General features: G+C 38.0%; 1 protein-coding gene across 1 annotated transcript in view; it reads left to right on the top strand.

Annotated features, from left to right (window-relative positions):
- Positions 1–27,608, top strand: part of tox3 (TOX high mobility group box family member 3) — a 191,120-nt gene that overhangs the window by 53,254 nt on the left and 110,258 nt on the right. Inside the window, exon 3 of the mRNA XM_055205612.2 lies at positions 19,416–19,483. Coding sequence (XP_055061587.2) covers positions 19,466–19,483 — 18 coding nt within the window. The 5' untranslated portion in view covers positions 19,416–19,465. The remainder of the gene's footprint in view (positions 1–19,415; positions 19,484–27,608) is intronic.

The raw sequence follows: 27,608 nt of genomic DNA on the forward strand, positions 1-27,608 counted from the left end.
TCAGGATGGCAGCTGCCATTCCTGCACCTGTGTTCGAGACAGCTGTGCCCTTACCTGCACCCATTCTCCAGCGGGCCGTTGCTAGGACTATACCTCTCAGTAGAGCTGTTGTCAAGCCTCCGCCTGTCTTCAAAGAGGCAACAGAGGTATGTCCTTTGAACTCTGCTCTGTCTACATTTGCCGTAGCTCTGGGGTGTGTGTGGTCTGTCTTCTGTTCGTCTTTCTCCTGTGATGTCTCCCAAGCCCCTGAGACTGAATCGTTGGAGGAGAATGATGTGCTACATGTCAGGTTTGGAGGATCTGGACCTTTGTCTTCACCTTTTTCTACGACTGGAGGGTCTGAACCTGAACCTCCTACCCAGTACATCACTGAGTCATTTGTCACCATTATGTCACTACCTGAGTCACTAAAGTCACGTGAGTCTGAGACATTTTTTAATTATAATGAGAGGGCTAAGATTGAGGATATTAAGTTTAATGCCTCAACAAAGTCTGCTGAGCTTACTCTTTTTGAGTTTCCTGTTTTTACCATAAAGCCTGTCACCGAGCCTCCAGAGCTTCCTGTCAAGGATAAGATGGTTATTCCGGTACTCTCTGCGTCATGTAGTTCAGCTTACACTTGTTCACCTAAGTTTTCAGCCCTAGCCAAAATGGCTTTTGACTCACATAGACTTTTTGCACCCATCTACATGGTCTCATTTGACTCAGAACTGTTTTCCCCACTTAAAATGACTATTTTTGAACTCTGTGCTCTGTCTAATGTCCTGCCCTGTGCTCTGTCTAATGTCCTGCCCTGTGAGCTGCCCTGTGAGCTGCCCTGTGCGCTGCCCTGTGCGCTGCCCTGTGCGCTGCCCTGTGCGCTGCCCTGTGCGCTGCCCTGTGCGCTGTCCTGTGCGCTGCCCAGTGATCTGTTGCAAATGACTTTCAAAGAGCTCTCTACCATGTTTTTGTTCGACGAATTGGAACTGTTAAGTGTCTCTTTGCCTGCATTGTGTCCTGTTTTTCTGGCTTTGCCAGCCTCTCTCCTACCTGTCTTTTTGTACAGGTCCAGAGTGTCACGGGCGCCGCCCTGGCGTCCTGCCCTGCCTGCGCCGCCCTGGCGTCCTGCCCTGCCTGCGCCGCCCTGGCGTCCTGCCCTGCCTGCGCCGCCCTGGCGTCCTGCCCTGCCTGCGCCGCCCTGGCGTCCTGCCCTGCCTGCGCCGCCCTGGCGTCCTGCCCTGCCTGCGCCGCCCTGGCGTCCTGCCCTGCCTGCGCCGCCCTGGCGTCCTGCCCTGCCTGCGCCGCCCTGGCGTCCTGCCCTGCCTGCGCCGCCCTGGCGTCCTGCCCTGCCTGCGCCGCCCTGGCGTCCTGCCCTGCCTGCGCCGCCCTGGCGTCCTGCTTTGCCCGCGGCGCCGCCTTGGACTCTGTCGCTGCCCGCGGCGCCGCCTTGGACTCTGTCGCTGCCCGCGGCGCCGCCTTGGACTCTGTCGCTGCCCGCGGCGCCGCCTTGGACTCTGTCGCTGCCCGGGGCGCCGCCTTGGACTCTGTCGCTGCCCGCGGCGCCGCCTTGGCCCCCTGCTCTGCCGGCGCCGCCTTGGCCCCCTGCTCTGCCGGCGCCGCCTTGGCCCCCTGCTCTGCCGGCGCCGCCTTGGGTTTTGTTTTTTGGACTTTTGTTGGCCCTCCATACCTCCCCCGTTCCGCCTCCGCTCCACCTCCCAACTGATTTGTTATTTGTCTTGTAAAAGTATTGTATCCGTTTACGTAGGGGGGGGTACTGTTGGGATTCGGTTTTTGTGTTTTTGAGATTTATTATTTCCTTGTCATGTTTTGGTTTATTAATTCCTGTGTTCCTTGTTTACTGTATTATGTACTGTTTTTGATTGGGGTCTTTAATTATGGTTTTTGATTTGCATTATATCTTGTTTTGTTTCTTACCCTGTCTTTGTATTTGAGTAGTTTTGTCCCTGTGGTTAAAGTATTATTTCTAGTGATTATGTTTGTATTTGAGTCTTGCCTGTTTCTCCTCGTGTTGATTTATTGTCTCCGCCTAGTCCTTTGTTACCCTGGTTACTCATTGTCTTCATGCTCCTCCCCTTGTTTGTTGTCATAGTGTTTCATTGTTCTGGTTAATTCATTGGTCAATGTTGTGTATATATCCACTTCCTGTTCACCCCTTTGTCACGGTCCATTGTCTTAATGTTACGGTGTTTGTGCCCTGAGTTTTCGTGTTTTGTTTCTTGTTTACCTGTGGAAAATAAATCTTTAAACTGCATTTGGATCCGTCCTCTTCTCATCTGTGTGCATATCGTGACACATGCCTTACTAAAAACATTACCTGTGTGCATTTTGAGGTAAACAAAGGGCACTGATGTATTTTAAGATATGTCAGTGCAAGATGTTTTCAGTTTGGAGAGCTCTTAAAAGTGTTTAAGTCTAGGACTAGTCTAATCCCTGTCCGGGAAACCACCCCATTATGTTTTATTAAAAGTTAATAAATGTAGTTTTCTATTAATCATTTTAATATTATAACACTAAAAATACAATGCAAAGTGTGTTGTTAAGCATGTTCAGGTTGCACCACCTCCACCTCATTTTGAGCAGGAAAACCCCTGATTTTGGTATATGATAAATATTTATTCCACTTTTTCTATAAAGTGGATCAAATGTTTACATGCAAGCCAAAGCCTCGTGAAATTTTAAAGACAGGGTTTCCTTCCTGTTTGAAAATATGCAGCTGTACAACAACAAGCAAGCTTGTTGAAAAGCTTACATCTGCCCTCAGTGCACATTTCTGGCAGAGCTACTCTTGCAAAGGAGGGTCATATCAGACCATACCGATAGAAGGTTTTGTCTATTTTCCCGTATCCTGCTGGTAAAAATACAGATACAGTATACCAAAACTCGATATACCGCCTAGCCCTACCATCTACTCCTAATAAAAAATAATGTAAACAAGTTTGGCTTCCTGTCTTAGATGGAAGAACTGGATCCCAGACGGCTCAAGCTCTAAACTATAAGCTTTGAACTAAATTTAGATGAATTAGTGGTGGATAAGTGATACCAGATAATTTGTCACTGGAGATAGGTATAGGTGCCTGCTTGGATATGCATAAATAATGATTGACAGGACAGAAAGATCAAGCTCCTCCCTAAAGGACCTTTAGTGTTTCATTTTCCATTCAGTCTTGAATGACACCTAACTTGAGTTCCATCACTCCGTGTAACAGGCAGTTAGTATTGTTTCATTATTGATATGGCAGTGATTGAGCAGCTGTACGTACAGAGTGTCTAAGGTAAACATTCATAAAATATTAAGAATTGGAGCTGTCAAGGTGTCAAATAAGAACCCTCACATTCAGGCATGAGCAGTGGGGTCCATTTCAAAAACATTTTAGTAGGTACAGATAAGACAAGCAAATGATTTTGGCCTCAGGTAGAAACATGTCTTTCATGAGTTTCAAAAAAGCATTTTTGACTCCTGACACACACACACACACACACACACACACACACACACACACACACACACACACACACACACACACACACACACACACAGCATCTAAGCAGAAAACAACTAGGATTTTTTTAGCAAAGGTAAATCATGTCAACATTTAGGTGGCACAGAACCCCTTCCTCGCTGTCCTTTTTGCTTATATTTTTATAGTCTAGGAATAAGTGGAACGTCATAAAGAGTAATGTAATGATCTAAAAAATTCTCCACTTTTAAGTTTTAAACACTGGGTGTGATAAAAGCTTTGGTAAAGATGAATCTGAGTGAATTGAAACATAATAAATAACATTAACACACGGCACTCATGGGAACTCATTTTAGTGCTTATAAAGCAACTATGAAGAACCATACGGGGTGATATACAGTAGCACCACTATAGCACCAGATATGGTTCTACACAGGTACTACATAGGTGCTATAGAGTTCTCAACGGGCCTAAAAAATACAACCCGACCCGGCCTGTGGCTTTTAAAGCCCGGACCCAATTAGGGCTGGGTTTCGATTCAAATTTCAAGAATCGATTCGATTCCGATTCTCAAGATCTTGAATCGATTATCATTGTTCGATTCGATTCGATTCAATTCGATTCGATCCGATCTGATCCGATCTTCGAGATTTAGATAAGTGTTTTTTTTTTTTTTTACGAAATGGTGCCAGATAGGGGTGCATGGAATGACCAAAAATCTATTCCATGAGTCATTTTATCAGTATATTTCATGGTATACATGTTTTTCAGTTTTTTGGATTATAAAAATGTGCAGTTATTTGCCACTCACTATAGCTTTTAACTGCTCACCACAGTTTTAAAATATGGACAATTTAAAGTTAATAATGTTAAAGTGAAAATGCCCAGATGATAACAGACAGAATTGATAGACAGAATCTTGTTTTTAATTGAGTTATTAATTTTATAGACTATTGAAGCTATTGCATTGTATTTTGTATTTATGCATACATTACATTAAAAATAGGCAGTATGTAAAATGAACAGGTATAAATTTATGCACAAACCTACAGACAGGATAAATACCTGTATATGAGAGACGGAGCTCTATATAGATATTATGACGGGTGCTATGATGTGATGAAGTCTGTTTTAAGGTCTTGGCGCTGTTTACTTTCTATTACACGTTAACATTTGCGTCTCTTTCTCGTCTTTCTGATCAAAGATGTTTGTACTATAAGCAAATTAGGCGTCAAACTACATCGCTCCAGCAGCGCACGTGTCACTGATATAAACGCGAGTTTTGTCTTAGCTTGCTTAAAGTTCAGAAACCTTGACAACTATTAGCATTATGTGTTAGAAGAACTCTTTATTTGGCGACCTGTTGCACGCCCCTCAAGAAACCTCTGCCCGTCAGAGACCGGCTGCATGAGCACAGAGGGGGAGGGAGAGAGAGAGTTTCACTGGAGACCCGCGGTGGATTCACTCACTGCATGGCGCTTATTATAAAAATTACACAAATAACTCGTTCATTTGTTATGTGTGGATTATTTTACATGTAGATCGCAGCTTTGAGCGTTTCTAGAGTTTTCAAAACAACCGCTTGCTGTACGTTCCTGACCGCTATGTTCGTTGTTTTAATGTCCTTCCACCTCGTGCTCATGCGTGAATTCAATGACGCGGCAATTAAGTTATTAATTATTAAATCGATTCTCTGAGTTACGGATCGATCTTTAAAAATTTACTTGAAAATCGATTAAGAATTGGTGAATTGATTTTTTCAACACAGCCCTAGACCCAATATAACCCAACACATCAACATGAATTATCTGCCCAAACCCGGCCGCGGATAATTTCTTTCTTATGCATGTGTTATCATGACCAGCAGACTTTGAATTCAAGTCAACCTTTAATGTTCACGCTTTTAACAAGACAAACAACATAAACAATAAACTTTAAATATAAAATATAAAATAAAAACCACACAATAATAAATAAAAGAACTCAAACATGTACCCAGCCAGCGGCTACCCCTCCTATAGTAGCGACGGTGAATTCACCTGCAGCAAGTTTACTTTTCTCCAACTCCATCATCTTCTCCAGGCTACAGGTGTGCATGCAGTGGCGTCAGGTCTGCTCCCGCCCCTCTCCGTAATGTAAGTTGCACGCAGCAGCCAGACTTTCTTTACGGTCTTTCTTTACGGTGAACAGCAGCGATGATTAATATTTTTTTTCACTGAACCGAAAAGATTAAGCCCGAGGTCTGACCCGAGTCATTTGCTTATATTTTTGACCCCAACCCGGCCTGAACCATTAAGAACTCTAGCTATATGGCACTTAAAGTGGTTCCCCTATGATTACGAGACAGTGAACCACAGTTTAGTACTATTAGCACCATTTGTTTTTGGAGTCTACAGTTTAAAATTACACAAAAATTCAATTAGGAATGTGACGATAAATGCTGATATACCTTAATAATACCAGGCCGATAACTATTCTGAATCGCACAGCCGATATTATGCACAGCTATTTCATGTACTATGGCTTTTGATCTGTAAAGCTGCATTCAGACTAGCAGCGACTAGCAGTAGCCGAGCGATGCAATCTCATTAATTTCAATGGAAGCTTGGCAACTTCCGGCTACACGGGCCACAGTGACCGTTGGCGACTGGATGGGGCGTGTTCAATCGTGCGATTAAGTTGAGAAATGTTTAACTTTACGCTAGTTATGAGCGACATACGGGAGCGACTACCAATGACAACGAAGCAGGGGAGTTCACGTGATTCATCTCTCGTAAGTTACTGGAGTGGACGTTACTCATTTGTTTATGACAACCAGATATAGAAACGCCTATATAGAAGCGACACACAGCAAAAAAGTCGCTTATAATGTGAATGTACCTTTAGTCCTTATCAATCTGAAATCACTGTTAGTTTGAGTCGTTTATAACATGCATTTGAAAAAGCAACACTCTTCAAACATAATCATTATAAATATTCTTTATTAGCATGAAAATACCTAAAAAGGTTTGAAGAACAGCGATATAAATATATGCTTAAGCCATTTCCTGTGTGTGTGGTGGTTCTTCTGCGCATAGATATGTATAAAGGCTAGATGGCTCGTCCGCGCTGCTGGCCATTGGAGTGCAACGTCCGCATTTTGGCGGCCATCTTACGACAGGGCGCTCGCTCACTCGTAGCATTGAGTTTTAATGATGCAGGTACTTTTAAATGACCATAACTTGCTTAATTTTTTACCGATTTTCAAGCGGTTTGGTTTGTTATAAACGTCAAAGATGTACCTATGACACTGCATACCTATACTAAAAATAAAAAATAAATTCATGAAACATGTTAAAGCATCCAGAATTATAGCCACGTTAATAACGTTTGTAAAGACCCAAACCGTTTGAAAATCGGTAGAAGGTTGAGCAGGTTGTGGTCATTTAAGGGTACCTGCACCATTGAGCTCGGTGCTGCGAGTGGGCGGGCGCCCTGTCGTAAGATGGCCGCCAGGTGATGCCGTTAGGGACTCCGCCTTGAGCCATCTAGCCTTTATACATATCTATGCTTCTGCGGTCCATATTGAGTTTCTGCACGAGAGCGCCCTCTGGCTTTTGAATGTAGTGGCATTTCACTGTAATTCATTCAGAAGCATAGCAAGCATCATCGGCCGAGTTATCAGTGCACCCCTAAATTTAAAATAAATATATATTTAAATAACACATATATTTACAAATTATTTAACCAAATAGTGTGTTCATGACATTTGAACGCCTTCTGGAAAAATCAATATTTAATGTTGCTTACCTTACTTATGAGGTAAATAGTCATGTAATAAGCAGGATAATGTACAGGCAGCTGTTTATTATCATGAAATAAGCCCCTTCAGTGTGATACAAGACCCTCGAGTCCTGATCACACTGTCTGGGTTTATTTCTGGAATAACACCCTGCTGCCTATACAATATACCTTACTCAACACCTGCACACTGTATAACCACATAATATTATGCTCATATATGCAAAGTAACCAACAATAAGATACTCTAGGGGTAAAGGGTGAAAAGGGGATGAGTGAGAGAGAAAGTGTCGAAAAGGTTAAAAACAGATTTAGTTTTTCTGTAAGTTGTTGAGGTCTCACCTCTGATATTTATACAAATAGATTTACAGAAGCTGCCTCCAACTATATATGTATGTGTGCCTGAAACTGCTTTTTAAAAGCTTTGCTCTGCTGTGTGCCTATGTTTGCGTGTGTGTGTGTGTTAGTGCACAAAAGGTTAGGCGATAAAGGTGAGAAGGAGATATGAGGTTGGTGCTGGAACAGCACTTTTCAAGGTTTTGTTCTTTGAGAAAAAAGGGACTTATAAGTCTTGAAAATAACTGCATTTAAAATAGGTACTGTAGCAGTCAATAACAACAAGAGTGTCTCTGAATAAACCACTGTGAAAGTATTTTCAGACAGTGCTGAACTTTTTGTTTTCTTTGTTATTCCAGTAAAGGTTCACTGGTAGGTCTTTTATATTCTTTATCTTATTCCTTGAGAGAAATAAATAACAGTTACAGAGGTGAGGTTTAACAGAGAAATGCTTTGTTCTCATTGTTATGTCTGACTTGTGCTTTTGAAGTTAAGCAATCATCATTCGCCGTTGAATTTCTTCCCTTGTAAAAATCAGCCTTTTCTTTCTCCATTAACTGCATAATGATTGGTCACCGCCAGACAGGATTTGAATAACCTTTTCCTAACAGAAATGATTGCTCAGATCCTCAAAGCCTTTGGCTATGAACATGTAATTTGAATTGAAATAGATGTATTCATAATCTAATTCATATTCACATATAATTGCATTTACCATGGTTACTGTAGTTTCTGAGAAAAATACTATGTGTATTATTAGCATTAGTACTACAATTACACTAGTATCACCCAACACTCTTATAATTAAGCTTTGAAAAATTGAAATTGAAGGAGATCCCATATGCATTATGTGAATTAATGTATTATAGTTTCACATTATAACTGTAGCTGTGGTGTATTGGGACATGGGGTGAAGGTTCTTATTGTATATGAGATGATGACATTATGCAAATAAGGTTTCAGGCTTGAATGTACAACAAAAGTTTGCTAAACAAAATTGAATAAAAAGCCAAGAGAGTTTTTACATAAATTGTGTTGACTGTTTGTCCATGCAACTGTGTAATGGAGAAGTTGAGTTAAGCTGAGAGCTATTGTTGTAACAGTAGCTGAGCAATACGTAAGTACAGTACACGAGGACAGGTGTGTCTGTGAGATAAAGGGGGTATTTAAGTCTGTTAGCAGCTGTGTTTGTCTTGTGTGCTAAACAAAAAAGACTGTCATAGTCATCGTGATTGATGCTTATGTTCTGTAATAGTTAGCAACGTTTTCATGGCTCTGGATGCTGATATGTGCTAACTAGGCAAACAGACCCCCCCCACCCGTGTCTTTCTATTTCTCTCTCTGTCTCTTACTCTTTCTTAATTATGCTGTTGTGCTTTGAATTACTATTAAAAAGTAAAAAATGAAGGGTAGGATTGGGATTTAGTGTAATTGAATTTTAGTGCATTTTATTTAAAAGTAAAAAGAAGCTTTGTTTTGTTTGATATATACGTGCTCATATAAGCATAGTTGTGTGTGTGTGTGTGTGTGTGTGTGTGTGTGTCAGTGTGGTCAAGCGTGTTTACACAATGTTCACATACAGTGCGTTTAGTCCTAACCTTGTATATGTTCTCTTTTAAAACAATATAAAAAACCTTTATAGACAAAAATAGCTAGCTGCTTCAAGGCCAGAAAAACAGGATTTTGGAACTTTCTAAAATTTCTTAAAATATGGATACAGATGGTTTTCATACTTAATAAACAAACAATAAACTGCATTGACCGCACTGTAAAAATAATATATCAAATCAACATATATTTATACAAATTAACATTAAAGCAACACTAAAGAGTTTTTGCTCTTTGCTCCCCCTATGGTTAAAAGCGGAATTGTCCATTACCACTGTCGTAAATACTGCAGCATATCTGGCTCTGATTGGATTGTAGGTCTGCCGTAAAGCAAGTTTTTGTAGTTTTCACTCGAACTACAGGACCGCGACCCGATGGTTGGAAACTTCTTTAGTGCGTTTTTTTCCGATAGAGGGCTGCAAAGCGAAAGCGAAAGTTCACCCTGTTTCGAGTGGATAAACGACTGAAACTTTAAGGTAAAATAAACTCTTTGGTGTTGCTTTAACTAACAAATTAAGTTAACTTAACAAATTAAGTTTAACAATTTCAACTTGTTATGTCAACTTTGCCAGTAGGGTGGTCTTTTTTTCAACTTTTAAAAGTTCATGCTCTCACCCCACCAATATGTTTGAATAAATAAATAAAAATGAAAAATGGGGCACAATTTGTTCAATATTAATTAATATTTAGAGGTTGCTCAAGACCTTTGAAGTTTAACACATTGGCGTATTATGTGATACTTTGTGCTATCATGTTTAATTGTTTAATAATATATATTTATGGCAGCAATGGACTTATTTGATCATGCTCCATGCAATGAAATCTCCTGTTATATTTGTGATATGTCTTTCAAAGCAAGAAAGCTTTAATGTGAATGAAGCACAACAGACAATATACACTGAGGCAATGGCTGAAGCAACACAAAGCAAGTCCGCTATATGGTTACTCGCATCAGAAGAGACTGAAATAACTGGAACAAAGTTACCCTCCAAGAAGCAAGTTTTATGTGTTGTGCATTTTTAAATGGTACAGTTTTTGCACAAATATTTGATTTCAGAAACATTCAAAGGCTTCGAGCAACCTCTAGATATTGTAGGAACAATTCAAAAGTTTACACAATGTGATTTTATTGATATCCTAACACATTTTAGGGGGTGAGTGTTGAACATTTTAAAAAACTTACCCATTATAAGGACCATACTAATAACCAAGTTGTTTTAACTTCATGCCGCATTGTTTTTTACAGTACAACTAAAGACCAGTCTTAGTTTTCCACCCTGGCCAGGCTGATTTTACTGATTTTGGTAGAGAATTGGGCACTTTTTAACTTCCCTAAACCAGCTTAGGACAGCAAGCAGCTGGGTTTGTTTCAGTAGGAAAGTTGCAAATTAATATGCAAAGCATTGACTTGTCTTTGCCTATTCCAATGAGCTTTTCATTTGTACTTAATGAATGTCAGGTGCACAATGAAGACCGATTTTATATCATTTTCATATCTGAGAGAAGGAAAAAAATGATGGCAGAAGATGACTGTGAGCATCACCGCTCAACATGTCAGAGCACATGTGCTAACTGCTATCTGATTCTTGTTATATCTGTGGTGAGTGCAATGCGCTGATAACTGAAATATTATATGTGGGTAGAGAGGTGCTGCCCGGTCCAGAGCTTCTCCCAGCAAAAAAGTGAATCTTTACGTGTGTGTGTGTGTGTGTTGATTCGAGAAGCAATGAAGTGCCTATTCTTTTCAAACAGTGAATAATGGGGTTGCCAGGTTCATGTCTTAGGGTTCAGAAAACAACTTCTCCCCCCACCTTTTTCTTCAGTCCTCTTTCCTTTTTTCCTCCCTCCTTTTGCCCCATCCCCCCGTTCATTCTGTGTTCCTTTCATCAGACGTTCCCATTCCAAGCACAAGCAGCATTTTTATGCACTGGCAAACAGAAGTGCCATTCTTTTCATTTCCGCGATCCTTTCCTTTAAACGGAGATGGAAATAACAGGCCCCACTATTTGTAAACACACAATTAATAACACAATATAATCCCTAGCACTGACAGACAAACAAGATACAAAATTAATTTGAATGGTAGTAATTCTGGGCACTGTGTTATTGGTAATATCTGAGCCATGTAACAGTGTTTTTTAATACGATCGTACACTGTTGGATTGTGGTAAATGTGTGATATGAATGGCAGTATAACACAATCCTCTCAGCTCTGTAAATGCTGAGGTTCCTGCTCCAGGCAGTAAAATAAAGCAATAAGCCACAAGAGGCCATGCGTTTTAGAGCCAGTACTATCCGTATTATAAGAACATTTCTGCTTCTGTTTGCCAGTACACAGAGGATGTATGATTCATGCCCAATCTAACATATTTAAAAACAACATTACACGGTGTGTAATTGATGTTAGAACAAAACTCTTCAAAAGTATCTTCAAGTAATGTGAACCACAAGCTTTGTTTTACTCATAAATCAAAAAGTGCTATTTTAAAAAACCCATTAAAAATTCCAGAGGGAACCCATAGCTTGAAAATGCTGATTCTCATCAAATAAAGTAGAAACCTCAGTTACAATTTTGTGTGGTTTAAAGCTTTATGAAACACTGCTGAGACACTTTTTAATAAGATGTTTATACAACAAGGCAAATGTTTTATATGTCGCGGTTTATGGATGCGAGTACAATGCAATGCACTTTTAATTATACTGCACTGTAGTGTTTATGCATAATAAGGACACTCTAAAAATGCTGGGTTGTTATCAACACATGGTTGGGTCAAAAAAGGACAAACCCATCCGTTGGGTTAAATCAACCTAGAAAATGTCCATATTTGGCATAACCTTGCGTTGAAACTAGGGATGTGCATTTATGTCATTTTTAGATCCGACTTAGATCCGAAAACCAGAGGTCCGACCCGAGACCCGATCAGGTTCAGGTCTAAAAGTTTTACATGTGCGGTCGAGAATAGCGACATCGGGTCTCAATTTAAAATGAATGTGTTTTTGCCGAACGGACCCGAGAAGACCCGAACTCTCTCGTGTGTGTGTGTCAGTGTACTTTTCAAACCTCTCATCTGTTTGCCAAGAGCACTTGCGACATTGTGTGGCTGGCGGTAGGTTAATTTTCATTGAGACAGACATATCAGTCAATTTTAAATATACAGTTAAGCGGTTACCTTGATGTCGTCGTCATAACAAAGTAAAACAAATGGCAGCTCGCCAAATTGGTTGCGAGGCCACCGGAGTTTCTTTCTGTTTGACTGCTGCATGTGGGTCTGCAGAATGCACACACGTCAGTGCCGTTTACATTCGGGTCCAGTTGGGTTAAAATTGGGTCTAATTTTCTCAGGTTTGTCTCGGGTCAGGTCTTTCTTTTTAAAAAATTACCCGGGTTCGGGTATAAAGTGATTCGGGGCATTTTGGGACGGGCATTTGGGCATTTCTTTGGACCCGAGAAGACCTCTAGTACTCAATTAACTGGGGGCGGGGCAATCAAAGGGGGAAAATGTATACGTGTCATGGTGAAAATGAAAATATTTATATTAAAAACACTCAAAACTGAAAGGAACAGTATGTAGGATTGTGGCCAAAACTGGTACTGCAATCACAAAACTTATGGCTAAAACAGAGGGCTATTTCATAAAACTCGCTTGGAAAAGCGAGGATTAAAGTTACAAACTCGACTTGAATTAACCTAACAAATGAGGCGAGGCTAAAGCGGTTTCAAAAAAGGCAAATGAAGCTTACGCAATCCAACTAATGTGATCCAGATTTCCCTAGTCAAGATAATTGCGCGTGCACGCTATTCTTGAGCAGCCCTAGAGGTCGAGCGTGGATCAAATCGATCAAAGTTAAAGAGAAAGCGGTAATTTTTGATAAAAATGTATGAAAATGTACTTCTGACTGAAAATTATAATACTGCTGCAATAAACAAACCCATAAAATAGTTGGAAAGTCCTTATGGATTAAATCCTTGCATGTAGAAACTAAATCTAACTATATTGTCTTATTTTAAAGTGATCACATGATAGCGTGAAACACTGTTAGAAATGATGGCCTAGTGGTTAGTGCTCTCAGCAGCGCATGCGGGGATCCGGGTTCGATCCCCGTCAATGCTTATGTGGCTATATACTGTACTTTTTAAAAATAACACAAATCTTAACTTTTAAAAGACAATTTGTAGTTTACTAAGTAACCTATATAATACATATTTAGCAGATGAATGATTTTAATACATTTACAGTAACATTAAATGTAACTTAAATTTTTTTTTTTTTTTATTTGGGGGTACATTTCAAAAGCAGCAACTTGAGTGGACAATAAAGTAACAGGTGAAAATAAAATATAAATATATTGTTCATAAGAAGTGTAGTTGATTTAAGCATAATCATATGCTAGAAGAAGTGTCTAATCTCATAATGTTAGCTGCCAAAGATGTTGACTGGCAATGAGGAGAGCACTGACATCTATCAGCAGCACAGCTTTACTCCTGCAGATGAACTGTTCTTGAAAGAAAAAAATGGGGTCACTGAGAGCATGGTGGGTGAACAGCATATGCATTTCTGAATTTACAGTAGTACAAGAAATGATTGTGTAAAATCATATATGTTACACATATTCTTGACCAATCATTATTACTTGACATGTTACTCAAAACATTTTTGATGGCAAATTATGTGTGCGTTTTAGAGTCACAAGTCATCATGTTAAACCCTGGGAGTATGAGAGATTTTAAACCAATGGTTTATTATCACACTGTTAAAAAAATTAGCTGTAGTTATGTAGCTGTTTCCCAGTAACTTATGTAGATTTAAAGGTTTATTATTTACTGGCAACAGTTTGTTCAAAGTTAAATCAACATTAAACATTAACAAGTCTATGATTTTACAGCATTAAACTATAAAATAACAGCCTCATGCAAAGCATTTTGTGAACCAGAAATCCTCATCAACCTTTTTCTGTTGTTTCCTTCATATATTGGTTCCCAGAATGCTTTGCATGGGGCTGTTGTTTGGTGGTTTTATTCTGTGAATAAAAAGACTTGTTGATGTTTGGTGTTCATTTGGCTTTGAACAAACTGTTGCCAGTAAATGACGTACATATAAATCTGCAGTAAGTTACTGGCAAACAGCTGACAGTAATACTGTAAGTTCTACATAATTTTTTCACAGTGTAGTGTTAGGTGTTGATAGATAAACAGAGTTTTATGAATGGTTACAGGGTGAGGATCAGTTGAAGAAAAGCCTGAGGTATAAGCACATTATACTGTAAGTCTACAGTACAAGCCTTGTGAGCTGAAAAATTATTGTATGCAGGACACTAACAATCTTCTCTGTGATAAAAAAAAGAATTTTAACTCATTACAACAAAATGCCAAGAGCATACCATCACATAATTATATTGTATTCCTTCATTGTATTCCATGCAGACACCATAATTTTGTTTATTTCAAGAAAAATGTAACAACTAGAGAAAGATACAAATACTGTAGATCTTTAAAATAATGTGCACTTTTATGCACACCAAGCATAAAAAAATTAAATGACTGTACTTGACTTTTGTGTGTTGTATATTTAAATTAAATTTACTCTTTGTGTGACAGACACTCTGAATAAAAAAAAAAAAAATATATATATATATATATATATATATATATATATATATATATATTGCAATTATATGAATTTAGATACATCTTAAATTTGTTAATAAACTATTATCCTTTATCCTTATATTGAGGTAGTTAAGATTATAATTTATATTCAACATTTGATAGGCCTATATACCATATTATGAAACACATGTCTATATTTTATTAATTATTATTGTAACAAAATTTATCAAATTTAATATATAAGTTGATTTTCTTTAATTGTTAGATTAATAGTGATTAATAAAGTCAAATAAAATGTCAAAGAGTCAGCTGTAATATCATTGCATTTACATTTCAGTGTTAGTGGAAGTCTAGTTAAGCAACAACTGAGGCTTAGCCTGACAGTTAGCCTGCTCCGGACCAGGCTAGTTTGCAAGCATAAGTTTCCATAGTAACCGGGGTTGAGCTAGTTCAAGTTTGTTTTATGAAACGAAATCCACCGGCAATAAGCCAGACTTAACAAAATAAGCCTGGCTTATTCTGTAATCTAGTTTTATGAAACAGCCCTCTGGTACTGCAATCACACAACTGGTGGCCAATACACAACATAACAACATAAACATCAGTTGAGGGCTGCAACTCCACTTTTAATATCCTGGCCGGACCACTGTTGTCAGTGATATAAGTATTTGAAATGAAAATGATTTCTTAATGTTTAGTGACATATCAGGGCCATTTTATGATTCATTGATATAAATTTCTTACATACTGTTCCTTTAAATTTGAATATACTACCACAAAAAAATGAACACGTACTAGATTAATAATTAATTAAATGTTTTTAACTAAAACCTCTAACAGGAATTGCTACGTGATAAAGTGAAACGAAAGGGTTAATAAACATAAACTGAATCGCTTTTTATATAATGCACTTTACATAATATTAAGCCTTATATACAACATAAATGTATACAACGTGCCTATATCTGCACAAAATGCAAGACTTTATAAATCAATTTATAAATCAACAGTGGGTTTGTCCCTTTTTGACCTAACCATGACTAAAAAAACAACCCATAGTTGTTTTGCGTGTAGACTTGTGTCAGTATTGTGCAGCAGGTGAATTTTGACCAAAATTCACATATTTCCAACCCAGCATTGGAGATGAACTTAGCCCATTTGGTTAAAATTTAACCAATGCTGGGTTGTTTAAACCCAAAATGCTGGGTTGTTTTAACCTATTGTCAGTTCAAATATAAACTTTTTTGTCAATTTATTTTGTGATGCATGTTGATATACAATAAATATCTTGCAAAAAGTGGAATAAATGTATACATGCAAGTGAAAATTCACTCAACTTTACACCTTTATTCTTGTTTGAAAATATACAACTCCACAACATGTGGGCTGGTTGGAAAGCTTATGTCTGACCTCGGTGTACATTTATAACAGATCTTCAATCGCAAAGAAGGAGTGCTACATCAAACGTTACCGATATAGACTGTATTGTCTCGTCTTGTATCCCAATGGGAAGAAATACCAATATACTACCAGCCCTAAATGGAGATGGAGGGGATCATAACAATACTCATCTTTATAAAAGCATCATTTAGGTTGTATGCAGTATGCACACTGTAACTGTGTCTCTCTTTGAGTTCAGGTGTCTGCCTCAGAAGTTATCAGTATGTATTAATCTCATCTACTTGCATTGTTATTGAGGTGCAGGGAGAGAGAGTGAGGCATACAAAGACACGCATATCCTTTAATAATCACGGATTCAAAATTGAAATGAAGAGATACAAAAGCAATTTTAATTTTAATCAGTGTGCATTTATCTGTCCTTTTCTTTGTGGCTCCACTTGTGTCTAATAGAGAAATAGCAACTTCATACTTTCTGATTGAAACACAAGCTTTTCTGACACATCTCGACCTGTGCGACAGGCTGCTCAGAGCTCAACATAAATTAAACATGGCAGATGGGCTCACCACCTTTTTGCCCTTTATGAGTATGAATTCTGTATGAACTTCTGTCCAACAGCACAGATGGGATGAGTTCTGTGATTTAATAAAGGAGTCATGAAACCGTAAAAAAGAAATTATGCTTTAAAGAGACATAATCTGCCACAGTCTCTTTTGTTCTAACACATGGACTTTTTTGGCTTTGATTTTGCTCTCTTTCCAGTATCCAGGCAGCATTGGAATCATTTGAAGTTTGCAGAATTCATGATGAAAAACTTTTCGACTACAGATTTATAATTCTTTGGAAATGCATACTTGGAAATGTTTTTCCACATACACTTTAACACCAATACAAACTTAATTCTAGTCTTAGCCTAAATTACATGTTGGAGCTGTCTAAAGTAAAAATAACTTCACGTACAGATCTTAAAATATGCCATTGCTATTAATTTGTCTTAAGATACACAACAATAACACATTTTTCTAAAGAATGTTTTCAAACAATGCTTAAAGAGCACCTATTGGCCGATTTACGTTTTTTAATTTTCTTTGGTGTTTAGGTGTGTATTAGTACATGTTAACGATATGCAAAAGTAAAAAATTATTGTCTCCAACTTAAATCTCTTTTCTTGGACTACAACAAACACATGGATTGTAGGTAACAGTTTACTTCCTGGGATTGGTGATGTAGACAAGACCGACATTATCATAATTCCTCCCGCTTTCGACTCACAGCCTGTAAGTTAACTCCTGTTAGCCTTGCATTGTGACCGAATCTTTCAAACATGGTAAGGAGCGTCACATTTCCTGCTGACCTCAGAGGTATTCAGGCCAATCACAACATACAGATTAGCTGGCCAATCAGGGACACAGAGCTTTTCAAATCTGTGTGTTTCAGGAAGAGATTGAAATCTGGAGCTACAAAATTGTACGGTATGTGGAAAATAATGTGTTTTTTAACCATAAACCAACAAACACATTGTATTATACCAAATACACAAAATAAATTGTTTTTTAGCAATGAAATGGGTGCTCTTTAAACATCTTAATTTAACTAAGGCCTTGTCTGTGAAACAATGCATAAGTGCTTGTTAGATATTATATGTATGCCTGTGTTAAATATAAAACCCAAAGGAATGTGTGCTGTTTTTATGCATTTACATACAGCATCTGGAAATAGCACTGCTTTATGAATGGTTGCTCAAAATACCCTGACACTTCGAAAGATGTGTGATAAACCAATTTGACACTTTGATGAACATTTGTTATATTCAGGAGGATTAAAGTGACCTATAGACTCTTGAATACATAAAGGACTGTTTCCATGTTCTGTATGTCCTGCTGGGACACAAGCCTACAAAAAAGAAAAAGTCACACTTGTTTTCCAAATGTCAATTTAAACCACCCTGTCGAAAAGACCATGTTGACCCATGATTGAATTCCCATGCTGGTCTAAGTCGGTAAGTCAGGCTATTGGACCAACTTAACCCAGCTGTTTGTAATGGCTGACCAAAGAAATCTAGCTGGGTAAGCTAATTTAGAAGCAGGAGTCCAAAACACAACATATGCTGGTGAATTGGGCTTTTCAGCATGGCTATTAAACACTGCTGGCCAGCATTGAAAAACAGTGCTGTAAGAATCCATTTCAATGACCTTACATCGTTTCAGATATATTTGTACTGACAGTGCTTTCCAACAGAACACACAATGCATCCTTTTCTCCTTCATAGCGCAGTTGAACCTCTGAACCAATTTAAGCATGACCAGTTCTGTACAAAACACTACAATATCAATCATGTTTTAGACCGCGAGCAACTACAACAGACCTCTCAGAGCTACAGTGGTCGGATTCTCATGCAGCTGTATGAAATCAAATTGAAGTGGTTTGGTTCACCGACAGTGCCAATGCCCCAAATGAGTTCCTATTCAAAAAAGGTCAATTAATCCCATCCATATGCAGCTTTATTTATCTCATTCATGTTATAAACACCAAACCTCCATTACTAAAAGCTTTATTCCGAAACGACGGACACCTCATCTCTCAAAAAGCATGGCTACAAGAATTGACATGTAATAATGACTCACTTTTGTAAAATTGCTGTGATATAGAGAGGAGGGTGGTAAAGGATTTGACTCCATGTTCACTTTTGGCCGGGTTTCAGCACTTGTATATGAAGCCGGCTGATCCGATCGCTCTGTTGCCAAGCGCTGCTACAGCAAACAGAAGGTAGTTTGAGAAGAGCACTGACAGATCGACAGACGTTTAAACACAGCTGTATGATCCAGAACCTTCAGTGTTTCTTTGCAGTCAGATGTCTATAAACACTGCAGAGCTGCTAGTGTCAGTCACTTAGCCTGCTATTGTCCTTTGTACTTAAAACAATTACATTGTGACTCTTTACTAACTTTATGTCTGAATAAAACGGACATGCTGTGTGTATCATAGTCCTGCTTTAATAATTCATTATAATGACTGTTGAAAAGTACAGATAGGTCTTTTACAATTATGCATGCTCTTTTATCCAGGTTTTATCAGCTTGGTTGTTCCTTGTGAATTGAAGCCTTAACCTTGCCATTGCTATAGCAGCATGCTACAGAAACACACAGTATGCTTGATTCATTAATACATAATGTTTTATTATGTTACACTTTGCTATTGTAATTTTTTTCTATTTCTCCTCTTCAAGTGACTGCAGAGCAAATGAACTGAAATAAAATGAGATAGACCTGCGTATGGATGCTTGGTAATGTGACAGTAAGTCTCTTTTTAACTTCTATCTCTCTGTCTCTTCGTCTGCTGCAAATGAATTCATGTCTTACGTGTTTAAGTGAAGAAGGAACACACAGGGGAGATGGTGTCAGATGCACTAAAAGTCATCAGTGTCACTCTTGTATGGACTGTTAATGTAGAGTGGTACGAATGAATCAGTGTAATGTCTCATCTGACATTTGCTCTCAATATTATGACTTTTGCAAACTTCTCCAGAAGATGGATTATGTAACGATCGCACTATTTATTGCCTGGAACAGAATACCCATTTCGTCAAGTTCTCTGAAAAACAAAGAAGTGTAATAGAAAAGATGTGAAAGGCGTTAGGAAAAAGCGAGAGAATTAGTCATTAAATTTAGAGATGCTTAAAAGCATAACATGATTTAAAACACAATTGCATGATGTGTATGTGTTACCTGAAATTGCACACCTGGCTGGAATTGTTAAATGTGCGAATAAGACAATGTGTCAAACAGTAGGTGTTTTTCACTTTCTACTCAACAACCTGGAGAAAATGAATTATTCTTATACTGCTGTGAGTGAAATAGAAAATGCACTTAAAGATCAACTATCGCCCGATTCACGATTTTACATTTTCTTTGTGTGTAAGTGTGTACAGATGTGGCCCTTAAAAATGCGCGTCTCTGAGAGCAGAATGCCGCGAGGACTTCCGAAATTCTGCGAGATCCCGCAGAAGGGGGGTTCGGTGGGGGATGCAGGAAATACAAAAACCTGTAGATGGCAGTCGTGTTTCATGTAGGCCATACTGACGACAATTTGTGTGCTTAACTTCATGCTGAGCGTATACTCAATGATATTGAAGTAACATGACACGGATTTTCTGTGTTTAGGAGATACTCTTTGATGCCATACAAATGCAGGCTTTTTTGGCAAACCTTTCATTGGCGAAGTTTTCTTTGCCAGTTACATAAACAGTGACATATTCTTCATAAAATTTCGACTCAAACGCGCATCATTTGTCTTATTTTTTTCCGTGTACTTACAGTAGAAGAGACGTGATGTATGATAACTGAGTCTTATAACAAAATAACTCGCGAAGACCTTTGAAGAGACCGAGCGCATTTACGCAATATCATTAACTAATTTATCTAATTTTACATTTAGTTCATTTTTGCATCTGAACGTTTAATAGCTTTAACATGGTTGTGTTGCGCTTTTCTGCATTACTGAACAGTAGGAATATAAGTAGAAATATAAGAAAATATAAGTTAAGCGTGTTGTGTGTATTTCCTAATTATAAGCCTTTGGGAAATTGCACCAAATCTAAACGTGCATAAAAACATGAACATGTCATTTAAATAAGCGAAAAATCTTTTTTATGAGCTCAAAATTTTGAATATAATGTGCTATTGCAAAAAATTGAATAAGAAGTGTGCACATCCAAAAATATTATGAGACAGGTGCTCGATCACAAAAACACTAAATCACGAAAAAACAAAGAACGGCACACTGCTACTATAGCTCTCAATATTTATTATTTAAAAGACAACGTTTTGGTCGAAACGTTGTGTTTTAAATAATAAATATTGAGAGCTATAGTAGCAGTGTGCCGTTCTTTGTTTTTTCGTGATTGCAAAAAATTGCCCATCTCTAAAGGAGAATATTCATCTTTAAAGTTGAAGAAACCAAAAAGTATGTACTGATAAGCATTCGTCAAACATAAATAAATAAATATATATATTAGGGATGTGCCCGAAGCCGAATACGTTATTCGCAAGAGCACGGATAATGGCTTTAAAACGAATAACGAATTCATCCGAATAGCAGAAAAAATATTCGGCCAGACATAATCAAGTGTTTACAGCTAAATTATAAAGCCCTTAAAGCACGCATAATATGTGTGTTAAGTGAATGAGTGTAATCTATAAAATTACATGAATGAATGACATTTTCTGCGCGTCCCTTATTTAGAAACTCGAGATGTTTTGGAATTAGTTTTAAAACGCTCCTAATATCAAGCTTCTTTTAATCCAACTGTAAAAAATTACCATTTTAGTTTTTTTGTTTTATTTAATTACACAAGACCAGAAAACCTTGATAAAATGCTGCACTCTGATAATAAAATATTCGTTAATAACTCCGTGTCTCCGTGACTTCGGTCACAGATGATCTTTAAATTACTTCAAGTTAAAGCCAGCTTCATTGTCAATCTAGGTGAATATAAAATAAACAAGTAAATAGATAAAAATATGAAAATGTAACATTTTAAAAGCAAAATGTATACTGAAGATTATTATGACATGAATTGCAATTAACATAAAAAAGTTAGTAAATAACAGCTGAAACATTTGAATTACAACTTTCTAATTACCTTGTTTAAAATAATTTTGCTTGTTTTGAACTAAAACTGACTTTAAATAATAGAGAATACTGTTATTTAAAATTATAAACGAATATCTGATTATTTATTAATTTAGATGAAGATTAATGAGATAGTTTTTTTTAAACAATTCGTTCTGTTCGCGCAAACGCTGTAGGCTATGGACATATTTAATAATGAGCTTAACAAGTTTTTTGTAATGCTTAATATGCTTTCGTAAATTCTTGCCAAAACAGATTTTTTTACTATTCTGTCTGCAGGTACTTGCGTGTCTGTGCGTTGGTTTCGGATCTGTCAGTCAGTACGAGTCTTGTTGATCTTAATAACTTTTTAACATAAGTCAGTCCCGAACTTTATCTCTCTTAATAACTTTTTAAACATCAAGCAAGTTCCGGATTTTATTTTCAAATTCCTGCATGTTTTTAAACCGAAACCAAGATGTCAGACATGACATGCATCTTAGTATTAATCATTTCACTCTCAGAAAACGTATTAGATGTTTAATTAAAAGGGTATTTGAAAACATCCCACTCATTTAGACAGAATGGGTCATATATGTAATGTGCTGAAAGACACAATAAACGCTTACAGCGCTCTCAAGTTCAACGCAGATAGGCACAAGCTGTATGAGGGTTTGAAAATTAGAAGTTTGTTTTCCATGCCTATTATTAATGAGAATCAAGTTATTTGTCTTTTTGATAAAAAAATGTGTAATATTATTTTTAATATTACACATTAAAAATTACACATAATATTTTTATAGTTATTTAAGTTATAATTATAATAAAAGCAAAAATTCATTTAAAATTGTAATACATATTTAATGCTAACTTTACTTACAAATTCAGAAAATATTTTTTACAGTGTATAAATAAAACGACATGAAGGAAGTTCATTCCAAAATGTAATGCGTCTAGTAGCAGCTACCACTGACACAGAAAGTCAAGAAATTAAAAACCACCCACCCCCAGGTCTGCCAATTCTTTGCCAACCCCCAATTCTAATCTCCTCTCAGCGAGCGAATCAAAAGAAAACCTTGCAGTTGCTTTGTTTGAACGCAAATCTAGGCCTACTACGCTGTAAGTTATTTTAAATGAATTTCTATAACTAAAATTAAGTGGATATCGGGTAACTTAATTTGACATAATCAGTTCACACGCCAAACCAAGCTATTTTTCACGCTGAGAAGTAAAAAATAAGTTTTCCTGCTATACAATTAATAAAGGAGGTGCTGGTATACACAGAGAATTCCTGTCGAGTTTAGCAGTACGGTTTTTAGGTGTGGTCAACTTTACGCAGCGCCGCAAGAGCAGACAAGCAGATGACATCAGAGTACCGCGAGAAATAAGGCGGAGGAGGTTGGTTTCAATCGCTCTCGCGGTACTCTGATGTCATCCACTCATGTTTGAGTCTGTATCAGATGAAAATACAGATTTTGAGGAACAACTTATTGTTTGGAGATTGTCAATGGACGTTTCTTAGTGGTAAGTTTGTTTTTCAGTATGGACCAAAACGCCAAATGCATAAAATAAAAATGTAGTTATATTGTAATGTCTTGGCATGATATGTTTTCTAAAATGTTTAAAAATGAACAAATCAGTTGTGCGAAACTACACAGATATTTTTTTTAATGAAACATATTCAGTGGTTTCAGACAGTGCCTCATGGTGGTTCACTTTGCCCCACAGCCACCATTTTGGGAAAACTGCCTAAATGATGAAATGTAGAGTCAGACCAGTCAGCGCCCCACCATTTAAAGTCGAACACACAAAGCGTCAAGGCCCGGGCCCGGTTTCTCAAAAGCACTTATGAATGAACGATTACTCCAGAGCATTCGTAGATCTACGATGATTTTCAAGTGCAACTTACGTTACGAAGCTTTTGGGAAACAGCCCGTAATTCTAAGATGATTCGTACGATCGTTTTTACGATCTACTTAGCCTTACGATGCTTTTGGGAAACCCGGCCATGGTCATGACTTGCACATTGTGTGTTGCTTTAGTGTAATATAAAGTGCTCATTTGGTTTGGTGTATTTTGAGTGTGGCAGTCATTCTATTAGCCCCAATCAATCACAAATCATCGCTTCTCCTATTTCTTAGTAGGTGAACTGAATCTAATCTGCTGTCATCTGCAGTTATATTTACAGAGACCAGTTAGATTTTAAGAACTTTTTTTGCCACTTTTAAAACTGTAAAACTAAATAAAAAATATCATATGATATGCCGAATGAGCATATAAACATATGTTTTCTTGTTCGCTCCACGGGTTTAAACGCCGTTTTTTTCCTAAAGAATAATGTTAAAACTTTATGGGTGGTGGTTGAGAATAATTTATATGGCAAAATAATTTTAGCGCAATATAAATGTATCATATTGCTATTCTTAATATAAGAGAATACTCATATATTTTTACAACACTTTTAAATTTAAAACATACATATAAAGATGCTTAGTACAATAGCTTTGCTTCTGACAACAAGTTTCTGTAATAAATCAGTAAATCAATCATAAAATGTTTTGACAGTGCCTAATAAAATGCTTGTCAATTCAAACAAAGCTGAAAGGTGTATAAAACCGCTTGAATTAACAATATCTGAACTGTGCTCTTTTGCATACCTCTACTTTTCTCATGTCTTTCTTTATACCACATTTATCTCTTTAAAATATTGCTACTTTTAGAAATAATTTGTTGGCATTTTTTTGTATACTGCACACTTTATACACTTTATATTTTACCAAACCCTGTTGCTGAAGGAGACGGACCGGAGCTCCGGCAAGGTGTGTTGTGGACCCGAGGAGGCGGAGCTGTGCTCCGGCCCAATTTAACCTATCTTTCTGGTACTTCCACTAACTGAGGTATCCGTCCTCCTTTGATGTCTGCCTGGTATGATTTTATTGGTCATCTAGGAATAATTTTCACTTTATTTTACCTAATGGGGCGCAGCGCAAACCCGTTGGTCTGTGACATCACACTACCGTGAGATCTATTCAAAAGCATGCTGTAGGCCTACTGTCTCGCGGTGCTAAGATGTCACATGCCGTCCGATCGGTCTGCGTGGCGCCGCAAGATCGTCAAACGAGCGCTGAGCATTGAGTCAAATAAGACAAGCGTCAGAAAATTACCGAGGTCCGGACGGCCATGCCCTTTGTTTTGCCTCAAAATGCAGACAAATAATGTTTTTAGTAAGGCATGTTTGTTAAAACTAATTTTATATTCTATTTAAACTAAGGCTTAGTCCTGGTTTACGCTTATAAAAAACCGTCCTACAGCTCCTGAGGGGGTGCTCTCTCACTATTCACATGTAAATAAAATGGTTAGAAACCGGTTTTTCTGGTTCTCATTGCAGGACTGTGCGGGGGGAGGGCATTCCGTTTTCATGTGGAGTAAAAGGGCTCGTTATAGTCGTGCGTAGGTCCTACGGCGTAGCAGCGACGGCGTAGGTTCCGCGTCGGTTTTCATTTATACTTTTGCGTCGTCGTCCGCGTCGACGTGCAAACACGCGCGGCCGCTGGTAGGCAGTATCCACGCGTGTAACCACAGTAGCAGCACAAACGTGAAAGAAGAAGAAGCTTAGCAAGTTAACCCACGAACGAAGAAGAAACAGCAACTTGTTGAGTATAATTTGAGAAGACCAGCCATGATGGAAGTAAATAAACAACGACTTTTAATGCAGTTTGAGTTGAATCACTCCTCAACTTGGCTCATCTTTGTTTTCACCGTCACAAACGGAAATACCTATGACGCAGTTTTTTTTTACCTGACGGGAGGGGTTCTGGTGGACCAATCACAGCGCTTGGGGTCCGCGTAGATCTGTCCACGTAATTTTTTTGTGAGGTGCGCGTCATGCTACGCAGAGCTACGCACAGGCTACGGATAGCCTACGCCGTAGCTACGGCGTAGAACCTACGCACGACTATAAATCGCCCTTTAACAAACACATTTGAAATACACCAAGTTCCAGATTACAAGCAACACCAAAACACATCACGTTTGGGAGCAGTGCATGTAGGCCCTACTTATTTGAGTATAATGGTAGAGTATTGTGTTGGACACTATTTCAAATTGTCCTTTTCTCCACACAAATAAAACACTGATGTGCATGTCCATAGATCTTAGAGTCATTGCTATCATTTTCACTTTGTGTTGGGTTAATTCCCTGACCAGACCTCGATCATTTTCTTACGCTCGTCTTATAATTTGACTCAACGCTCAGCGCTCGTGTGGCTTCTTCCTGCACCGCGCGGACCGATCGGCATGTGACGTTTTAGCAGAGGTGGGACAAAGTCATTGTTATGCAAGTCACAAGTTTGCTCTAATCAGACCTCTTGGTGATGTCAAAGTACCGCGAGAGCGATTCAAAGCGGATTTCTCCACGTGATAACTGGAATCGCTCTCGCGGTACTTTGCTGTCACTCGGCTGTGGGTTTTTGTAGCGCTACACCAGTCTGCTCCCCAGTCACTTTCGCGCCGCTATAGTAATTTCATATGCCGATTGGATCGCGCAGTTCGGCAGAAAGTCAAACACACCAAATATATAGCCTAATATGTATATGCATTTCAACCCGCTAAAGTAGCAAGTGTAGCATGCTAATGGAGCGGCGCGGCCGTGTGAATTTTTTGTGAAATGGGTCAGTTGCTGCTGATTCTTGCCCGTATAGCTCCGTTGCCAAAATGCGCACGCATACGGTGCCATGTCATCATTGTGTACAAACAGTTAAATGGTCTATTAAGTTTTAAGATGAAGTCAAAATGAAACCGAGATGACCAATAAAATCAAACCAGTCAGACAGAGGTGCAACACAGGTCAGATGCGCAGTTAGTGGTAGTGCAAGAAAGATGTAGCCTAAGTAATCAAACGCTGACTATTATATACAGCAGTTTAATGACGAGAAATGTGCAGTGACTGTCAAGGTGACAGGACAAGAAACATTACTGCAGTTGAGCACATATGGGTGTCCAGATTTAATGCGCTGCTCTTACTCCCTTCAGTAATTCACTTTCCGTTATTCAGCGTGTTTATTAACAAAATTCAACGCCACCCTTTAATTCTTGAAGATATGTTTTTTTACTGTATAATGATTAGATTCACTGTGTTGTGCTGCTAAGCTTGAACTTGAAAACGATGCATCACGTGCGCGGTACAACGCTTCATCCACCCGTAGTGCGCGTGCACGGAGTTTAAATGTTCATATTTTGGCTTGAACATTTTATTGCATTTAGTCCTAAGGCCTACCTGTTAAAGTCATTAAAGTTAATTAAATAACAAAAGAAGAGAAAGTGTGCAGCAGTGTGCCCAGGATGGTAAAATAATTATTACAATGTATTCCTAATGACCAACAAAAGTTTTCTGCATACTAATATGGTTTGAAATCTATAGGTATTTGATTCTTTGGTTTTCTGATTTATTAAAATTCATATATGTAGAGCAGGGAAATAAGAAGTTTTTTCCTGGGGTGCATGCCCTAGAAAATACTTATATGGACCTCGGTATTTATAAAATCATGCAACGCGGCGTGTTTGTCTTTATACACATGTTATGAAATTTATTATTTTAAACACACATTTCACAAAGTATATATTGTAAGTGTAAATATTCATAAACTCAACACTTCCGAGGCGTTTTTCTAAAAAATAATGTTTAAACTTTATTGGTGGTGGTTGAGAATAATTCCTCTTTCCATATGTAACGCATTTTAGCGCAATGTAAATGTATCATATTGTTATTCTTAATATATAAGAATACTAATATATTTTTTTACAACATTTA

Source organism: Misgurnus anguillicaudatus, chromosome 21 (genome assembly GCF_027580225.2).
Source record: "Misgurnus anguillicaudatus chromosome 21, ASM2758022v2, whole genome shotgun sequence".
Lineage (NCBI taxonomy): Eukaryota > Metazoa > Chordata > Actinopteri > Cypriniformes > Cobitidae > Misgurnus > Misgurnus anguillicaudatus.